Genomic DNA, 8,921 nt, shown 5'->3' on the forward strand with positions numbered 1-8,921 from the left:
CCTCCCCCCCGACACCACACACAGCATCAGCTCCATCACCAATCATCCACTTCCTGTTTACCTTCACCTCCATGACACACATCTTGTTTACACCCAATGAATTTGATTAACACTCTTAAATAAATGTGTCCAAGAGGTGCCTTCATATTTCAATATGAAAACAGCTGTGATGGCCAATGAGTGATCAGATATATTGATGAACTTGAAACATGGTCCCACGTCTCCACATGTTAGAGTTCAGGAGTTTTAAAGGATCCTGATGAGCTGTTGGACTAAGACACATGTTTTAAAGGTAAAGTCTCAGGAGGATTTCTTTCTATAAGGAGGATCTCACTGATTGGAGGATCCCACAGAGTTTCTAGGACATTGGACATTTTGAGTTGGTGAGGTTTAGAATCTGATTGAACTGTAGATGCATTTTGGAGTTATAGGGTCAGGTGATGTCTTCTCAGTTTAAGATCTGTTGGAGGCAGTGAAATGAAAAGTTTGTCAGATTCTCTGTGTTTAACCTGGATCACAACTTTATTCTGTTCGGAGCAGCACCTGAGTGTGATGTCAGAGGAACTGTGTGAATATGGTTTATTACTGTACAACTTCCACAAGTTCAGATAAAGTGGACAAGTTAGTTACTCATTGAATAAACTATCAAACTAATTAATTTAACTTTAATTAGGATCAACACAGAATTGGGCATATTAGCTGCTCAAAAGTCAGGAGCTCTGAAACCCTGCAGCAGGTGTGAGGCGCTGCAGCAGAGAACCAGCAGAGGGCAGAAGATCTCTGCTTCACTGGTGAGGAGCTGGAGATGTGCTCCTCTTCAGTGAGTCTGCAGGAGCTCAGCACGTCACTGACACGAACTGGTTCAAACACAGGAAACTCAAACCACTGGATCGGCTGCTGGTTTCTCTGGGTCAGAAAACAAACTGAGCACAGTAACAAGCTCCTGGTCTGGATTCACACAACCTCATGTATGTGTGAACAGAAGAAACTAAAGTATTTATCACTTCACAGCTCTGCTACACACTGCCACCTACTGGTACCGTTACCACATTTCAATAACCTGGAACTTACATACTACATATCGTTTCAAAGACGATTCGTGTCATGTTATATTTTATACATTCTAAAGTAATATCTCTCTATTAATAAATGTACCCATGCAGACGGTTCTGGTGATTTTCTATTTCTAGTTTCAGAGAAAAACAATAATCCACACTCACAATCACACCTTCAGTCCATCAAGCTAAATATGTTGGACTAGATAACACCCCCCCCCCCCCCCCCCCACACACACACCACCACCACCACCACCACCTCCACACACACACACACACACACAAACACACCATCACCACCACAACCACCTCCACCACACACACACACACACACACACACACACACACACACACACACACACACACACACACACAGGAGAGTGTTTGATGAAAGTCCCAGATTGTGTTTCCACTGACCTGCAGTACCAGAAATTACCAACAGGAAGTAACTGCATATTAATTAATTTACCTTTTTGTATTTTAAATTTGTATAATTGAATAAAGCAGAGAAACACGATTTTAACCAAATATTTTATGTTAATCCTGATGCTCCCAAAAACAACCAACACGACAATAAACTTAAACATGAATTATTTGTCTTCAACCTGTTTTAATTTTCTGTGATAATAAAACATTGTCAACATAAATAATATGAAGCTAAAATAAGACTGAGAAGAGACTTTTGTCTTCATGTGCTTCAGATGATCTTCAGCAGCTTCTGTCAACGTGTTCGTTTATCACAAATATGAGAAGAGCCGGTCTGGACTAATTCAACAAGGATTTATTAAGAAGCAATGAAAAGTTAACAGCATAGCTATGAGCGCTCATGCACAGCCTCGGATAAACAAGAAGCACGGGGTGGTCAATAGTCTCGCTGAAAAGACGATGATTGTTATATTTATAACACTAGGTATAATTTGATTGGGCCAAATAATGAAGGGGTGTCACCGCAAATCAATGTGGTTCTCCCTGGTTGGTGCACAGGCTTAGATCCACGCCTCTTGGCTCTGGAACCAGGAAGTGACAAGGAGCCACTCCCAGTCACGCTGCTCCTCTGATAGTTGAAGGACAAATCTCCCCACCATGACAGTTGGATTTTGTGTTTCATAAACTAGCCTTGACTCGGCTGACGCCTTGTGGGTCAATGTTGTTGTTCATTGGAGTAAAGAATATTGTGTTCCTGCTCTATCGGCTGTATGTTCTATTTGTGTAAACATTCAAAACAACTAAACCAGAACAACACTTTTCTATCTTCCCCCAGAACCTGGGGCAGCTGCTTGAACTCTGTGTGATGTTGAATGAATCTGAGGGAGTTATGCTTTAATATAAAAAGTTAAATATGAGAAGAAGTTAATGTACAGTGTATCGTATGTCACAGATTTATCCCACAACAGGCAGCGGCTCTCATCAGACCCTTTATCAAGACAGGTGTGAGACTGACCAGCGATGTGACGCACACACAATCTAACTTCAAGATTAACACAAAGCACCAAAGGTTATTATAAATCATTTGTGTGAAGGCCCAAACTGCTCCTGCCCCCAACCTCCTGCTTTATTCTTTAGACTTTCAGTTCTAATGCCATCTTCACAGACACACACACACAGACAAGCTCAAATATAAAATGCCGACACTTCCTGTCGGCCAATGAGAGAGGAGACGCTGAAGTGACAGATCATCTACTGAAGGACGGAGTAGACTACATCATCCTCATCGGAGGGGGTGGGGGGTGCTGTTAGCAAAGCCTGTAGCCCTGTTGGAATTATCCCCCCCCGATCGCAGGTGAGTCAACCTGAGCTGTCGTCAGCCTGGAAAAAGAAAACAGACAAAGTGTATTTGTGTGACTTTACTTTACTATTGTGTTATTACACTTAAAACCACCTCCTCTGAAGCTTTGACTCCAAATGATCAGAATTGACTAAATGAACATCAGCTGTTTGAAGAAGACTTCTTAGTAGAATGTTCACTGACGTAGGCTCAGAAACTTCTGTTGACCTCCATTCTATTACGACCAGTGGAGTCGCCCTCTGCTGGTCAATCCAGAGAACACAGGTTTGTACGTAGTCTCTGTCCGTTCTTATTCACAGTCTACGTTTCCTTCATGTGTTTCTGGATCACCTTCATGTTTAAGTGACCTGGTAGAGATTTTAATGTTGTAATGCTTTTCCTTACATTGTGCTGAGAAGTAGCAGCAGTGACAAAGCTGTAGTCATCACCGGCTGTGACTGGTTGTGTTGTGTTGTACTTGACGTAAGAATAATCTGGAGAGATTTCCACAGCAGCAGGAGGTCGGCCCTCGTCTCTGAAATCCTCGTACACGGGGTCGGGCTGCAGGAGACCAAGAGATTTGAGTTTCATTAATCAACAAAACTAAACCATTTAAATATCAACATGTTATAATCTGCTCCTCTTTGGAGGAATCTGATCTGTTTCTTTAAGATCTCTCTTCTTTTTAACTTTTAATAACTTTCTCTTCTGTTCAAAACTTTTCTGGATGTTGGTCGACAAAGTTTTGTCGCCTCAGGGACGTTTGTGTTACTAACGACTGAAACTCACCTCAGGGACGTTTGTGTTACTAACGACTGAAACTCACCTCAGGGACGTTTGTGTTACTAACGACTGAAACTCACCTCAGGGACGTTTGTGTTACTATCGACTGAAACTCACCTCAGGGACGTTTGTGTTACTAACGACTGAAACTCACCTCAGGGACGTTTGTGTTACTAACGACTGAAACTCACCTCAGGGACGTTTGTGTTACTATCGACTGAAACTCACCTCAGGGACGTTTGTGTTACTATCGACTGAAACTCACCTCAGAGACGTTTGTGTTACTAACGACTGAAACTCACCTCAGGGACGTTTGTGTTACTATCGACTGAAACTCACCTCAGGGACGTTTGTGTTACTAACGACTGAAACTCACCTCAGGGACGTTTGTGTTACTAACGACTGAAACTCACCTCAGGGACGTTTGTGTTACTAACGACTGAAACTTAACTCAGGGACGTTTGTGTTACTAACGACTGAAACTCACCTCAGGGACGTTTGTGTTACTAACGACTGAAACTCACCTCAGGGACGTTTGTGTTACTAACGGCTGAAACTCACCTCAGGGACAGAAGAAGGATCCGTCTCCACCGGAGGTTCTGAAAACACAAGAGGAAATCAAACTGGGTCCTGAGTTCACATCTGGAGCTTCAGCAGCAGAAGGTGACAACACAGGTTCTTTGAGTCCAATCAAAACCTTCTGTTCTATTATATCTATCTGTGTATCTTCTAGTATTTGTTACAATATTTGTCCTAGTATGAGTTCTAGTATTAGTTGTAGTATCTGTCCTGGTGAGTTTTCCTTCTTCTCCTTATTTCTGCACATAAACGTTGGAACTTGTGTTTCGTGTTTGCTGCTGAATCAGATTCTGGGTTTTGATCTCGATGATTTTCATATTCACTGAAAACTGAAGATCCAGTTGTTGTATGTGTGATCAGCATGTGTGTACTTGTGTGTGTGTGTGTATTACCTGTGGCCTCACCTCTGGGTCTGTTAGTCCTGTTTCTGCAGAATATCAGTGCGGCCCCTGATAACAGGACGACCAGGACGACCAGCGTCAGTCTCACAGTCAGAATCAAGTTCTTGGTGGAGAACGTATCAGCTCCTGAGCATTAATACAGGACACATATTAAAATCTGTGTTTCAGCTTCAACAGGCACTGAGAGGACGCAGGTACATGTGTTTACCTGTGGTCTCAGGTGTCTGGTCCTCAGACTGGTTGGTGGTCTCAGGTGTCTGGTCCTCAGACTGGTTGGTGGTTTCAGGTGAAGCTGATGAACGTGTGAAACTGGAGCTGGAACTGGGAGATGTTGTTGTGGAGACTGAGGGAAAAATACAGATTCACAGAAATCCTGACGACAGACGACAGAGAAACTACAAGTCACTTATTCACCAACTGGAAAACCTTTCTATCAGATTTGGATCTGGACCAAATAATAACTTTAGGAAACTTTGACTTTAGGAAGCTTTAACTTTAGGAAGCTTTAACTTTAGGAAGCTTTAACTTTAGTAAGCTTTAACTTTAGGAAGCTTTAACTTTAGGAAGCTTTAACTTTAGTAAGCTTTAACTTTAGGAAGCTTTAACTTTAGGAAGCTTTAACTTTAGGAAGCTTTAACTTAAGGAAGCTTTATCTTTAGGAAGCTTTGACTTTAGGAAGCTTTGACTTTAGGAGGCTTTGATGTTCACTCCAGTGGAAACTTACCATCTCTGACAATGACTTCAAAGTCTCTGTGTGATTCTTCACCAATAGAACATCTGTAGCGTCCTGAGTCGGAGCTGATGAGCTGTGTGATGGTCAAAAACAGAAATCCTCCTCCTCCTTCAGATCTTGAATAATACCTGATGCTGTATCTGCCGCTTTGATCTTCGTCACCACTTGTTTTGATGAGAACGTTCTTGGTCTCTCCACATTCTTCTCTGCAGAAGAATTTACTTCCTTTGGGGTTATTGAAGACACATCGAACAGTGACGTTTCCTCCACTTCTCTTATAGAGCTGTTTTACTCCAGAGCTTCCGTCCAGCCGAGCTGTTGAGAAGACAAACATCTGTAGTTAAAGGATCAACACGTAGGACTGACAGCTAGTGTTTCAAACAGGTACTGCAGCCAATATTCAGTTATCAGTCCCCCCCCCCCCCCCCCCCCGTCTCTGCACTTTGTCCAAACGGCTGCAGCACGAGACAAGAAGCAGGAAAGAGACTCACCTCGGGGCCTCCAGGTAATTCAACGTCCCTGCTTCAGAAAGAAGGACGACACAGTTTTATGTATTATAGTTGAAACTCACCATCAGTGACGAGGATCCCAAACTCCCGATACAAAGAAGAATCACTGCCGAGGCCAAAGTGGTACATTCCAGCGTCAGACTTGCTCAGATGTGTGATGGTCACTGTCAGATCTCCTTCAGCGTCACCTGGTTTCTCATATTTGATGCTGTATCGTCCGTTCCTCGCTTCATTTTCTTCTGTTTCAATGAGAACATCTCCTGCTTCACATCGTCCCCGACAGAACTTCCTGCTTCCATATGAACGGAAGGGATATTTGACTCTGATGGTTTCTCCTTCATTAGCTAAGTAGGTGAGGATCACTGCGCTGACGTCATCTGAACAGTCACACAAGAGCAGTCATTAGTTTATGATCATTAGTGTTGTAATAACTGAACATCTACACAGAGTCTGAGGTTAAACACAGAGACTGAATGTTCCTGTTTTCATTCACATCTTTCTTTTCTCCTTCCTCTTTTATTCTCACTGCAGTTTCTCTGTGTTAGTAAAGATTTCATTTAAACTGTAAAAGTGAAAGTTAATTTAATTGAAACTGATTATTTGTGGGACGTCAGAGCTACACAGTTAACACACAAACTGAACGCTTTTTGGTTTGAAGCAGTATTTTGCTGCCATAGAACACGTGATGTTAGCATGATGACTCTTCACTGGCCCGCACACGGGCGAGGCCGACCAGCAGATAGTACTCCAGTGTGTTTCCCTGTGGTAACAGCTCATGATGCATTGATCACATGACCACTCCCTGCTTCTGTCTGCACAGGCAGCAGAGCTCTCTGCTCTCAGTGAAGCAAGTTGAAGGGAGATGGTGAACATCTACACTGACAGTAGATCATTCCTCACATCATCAGGCAAACCAACTCCTTACATCATGCTGCAGTGTCCCAGATGTTTGATGCTCCCCTCCTCCCCAAACAGGTCTCAGTATGTAAATGTGATGCTTTACATTACATTTCATTTAGCTGACGCTTTTATCCCAAGCGACTTACAATAAGTGCATCAACCCCGAGGGTACAAACCAAGAACAACAAGAATCAAGAAAGTACAGTTCCTTTAAAAATAAAGCAAAACTACAAAGTGCTATAAGTAAGTGTCATTCAAGTGCTACTAAATTGTTAGTCTCAGAAATTGTATTTTGTTATTCAAGGTATAGTTGGTAGAGGTATGTTTTTAGTTAGCGGTGGAAGATGTGTTAGGGGCGGTGTGGCCTAGGGGTAGAGTGGACGTTCTCCAACAAGAAGATTGGTGGTTCAATCCCCACTCTTCCCCATCTGCATGCCGAAGTGTCTTTGGCAAGACACTGAACCCCTAAAAATGCCCCCATTTAGATGTTGAGTGTACTAATTGTAAGTCGCTTTGGACAAAATCGTCTGCCAAATGACATTTAATGTAAACTTCAGATGTCCAGATGTCGATGGGGAGCTCATTCCACCATTTAGGAGCCAGGACAGCAAACAGTTGTGATGTGGTTGAGTGGCAGCTGTCCCTCGCAGTGAGGGAGCAACGAGCCGATTGGCCGAGGCAGAGCGGAGAGAATGGACCAGGGTGTAACGTTTGACCATGTCCTGGATGTAGACTGGACTTGATTCGTTCACAGCATGGTACACAAGTACTAAGGTTTTGAACCGGATGCGAGCAGCCACTGGTAACCAGTGAAGGGATGGCATTAGCAGGTAGACCTGCCAGGAGGGAGTTACAGTAGTCTAGTCGGAGATGACCAGAACCTGCACAGCCTTCTGAGTGAGAAGGGGCGTATTCTCCTGATGTTGTACAGCATGAATCTACAGTACCGTGTTGTTACAGTAATGTCGGCAGTGAGGGAGAGTCGACTGTCGAGTGTCACACCCAGGTTCCTATGATGCTCACACTTCTAATAATGACCTGGTGTCACAAGGGAGGCCGGAGCGGGTACAGCAGTGAAAGCAGCTGCTCACCAGCCACTTCCTAACTCACACATTCTCTTACAGGTTACACCCAACCCCAACCCCCCCACAACTCACTTACAGGAACTCCAACTTAGACCCACAGCGATTGAGCATGTACTGTGAAAGAAATGTCACAGCACATACACAGATGGTTGTTAAAGACGCACTCCCTACCCCGGCCACCGGACCACCCAGTGACCTGAAGCCCGGTCACTGGGTGGTAGTGAAAGATCTTAGGAGGAGAAGACTACATAGATGCTGGACAGGACCAAACCAGATCCTGCTAACAACACACAGCAGTAGAGGTCGCTGACAGGACAACGTGGATTCATACCAGTCACTGCAAGAGAGTTCCAGAACCAGAGCCTCCACCCACTGTAAACACACTGAATACAACCAGGTCTGTGTGGCCTTAGGGGAACTGTACTTCCTCCTGTCATTAGTAATAGTTGTTTTCCTAATCGTCTGGATATTGGGCCGGCTCCTCAGTCAGGTCCTTATGACTCCTTACTTCCTGCTACAACCTTCTAGGACCCCATTCAACATGAGGGGGACACAGGATTGTAAATCTACATCTTCTTATTTTAATTATTTGAGACAAAAGCAGATTATAGAGGAGGGAGACATTTTGAGATCTGAAATAAGGATGGGGCTGAATCTCATGGATCAGACAGAGAAGAGACTTTCCTCTGAGTGAGTTTGATAAATGATGAAGATACTCACACAGGAAGAAGCAGCAGATCAAAGTGTAGCAGACGTTCATGTCGAGGCTCTGATGGTTGAAGCTGATTCTGCTCTCTCTTCACTGATAAATAAGGAACTTGTCACTTCTCTAATTAACAGAGTCCCTCCCCCCCGACACCACACACAGCATCAGCTCCATCACCAATCATCCACTTCCTGTTTACCTTCACCTCCATGACACACATCTTGTTTACACCCAGTGAATTTGATTAACACTCATAAATAAATGTTCTGGAGTTTTAAAGGATCCTGATGAGCTGTTGGACTAAGACACATGTTTTAAAGGTAAAGTCTCAGCAGGATTTCTTTCTATAAGGAGGATCTCACTGATTGGAGGATCCCACAGAGTTTCTAGGACATTGTACATTTT

The 8,921-nt window shown here is 43.6% G+C and overlaps 1 protein-coding gene across 4 annotated transcripts; it reads right to left on the bottom strand.

Annotated features, from left to right (window-relative positions):
• Positions 1–1,820: 1,820 nt before the first annotated feature.
• LOC128441964 (uncharacterized) lies at positions 1,821–8,667 on the bottom strand. Of its 4 annotated transcripts, XM_053424105.1 has the most exons (8): positions 8,531–8,667; positions 5,888–6,202; positions 5,308–5,631; positions 4,792–4,926; positions 4,575–4,709; positions 4,165–4,202; positions 3,226–3,381; positions 1,821–2,861 (listed from the first exon to the last, which is right to left on the bottom strand). In XM_053424105.1, the coding sequence occupies exons 1-8, from the start codon at positions 8,568–8,570 to the stop codon at positions 2,841–2,843; spliced, it is 1,164 nt and encodes a 387-aa protein (XP_053280080.1). In that variant the 5' UTR covers positions 8,571–8,667; the 3' UTR covers positions 1,821–2,840. The 4 variants fall into 4 exon arrangements, with proteins under 4 accessions (XP_053280080.1, XP_053280079.1, XP_053280077.1 ...); XM_053424104.1 differs by lacking the exon at positions 1,821–2,861 and having other exon boundaries at positions 2,900–3,381; positions 4,575–4,711; positions 4,827–4,926; XM_053424102.1 differs by lacking the exon at positions 1,821–2,861 and having other exon boundaries at positions 2,901–3,381.
• Between the last annotated feature and the right edge of the window lie 254 nt (positions 8,668–8,921).

This window comes from Pleuronectes platessa, chromosome 6 (assembly GCF_947347685.1).
Source record: "Pleuronectes platessa chromosome 6, fPlePla1.1, whole genome shotgun sequence".
NCBI lineage: Eukaryota > Metazoa > Chordata > Actinopteri > Pleuronectiformes > Pleuronectidae > Pleuronectes > Pleuronectes platessa.

What these genes read in the sequence shown, in the direction of transcription:
- LOC128441964 (XM_053424102.1), bottom strand. Translation starts at nt 8,570, where the DNA reads ATGAACGTCTGCTACACTTTGATCTGCTGCTTCTTCCTGT. An exon ending in ACCCAGAGGTGAGGCCACAG is followed by an intron (nt 4,203 to 4,574) that starts GTAATACACACA and finishes TTGTGTTTTCAG; the next exon opens with AACCTCCGGTGGAGACGGAT. An exon ending in ATCCTTCTTCTGTCCCTGAG is followed by an intron (nt 3,382 to 4,164) that starts GTGAGTTTCAGC and finishes GGTCTCCTGCAG; the next exon opens with CCCGACCCCGTGTACGAGGA.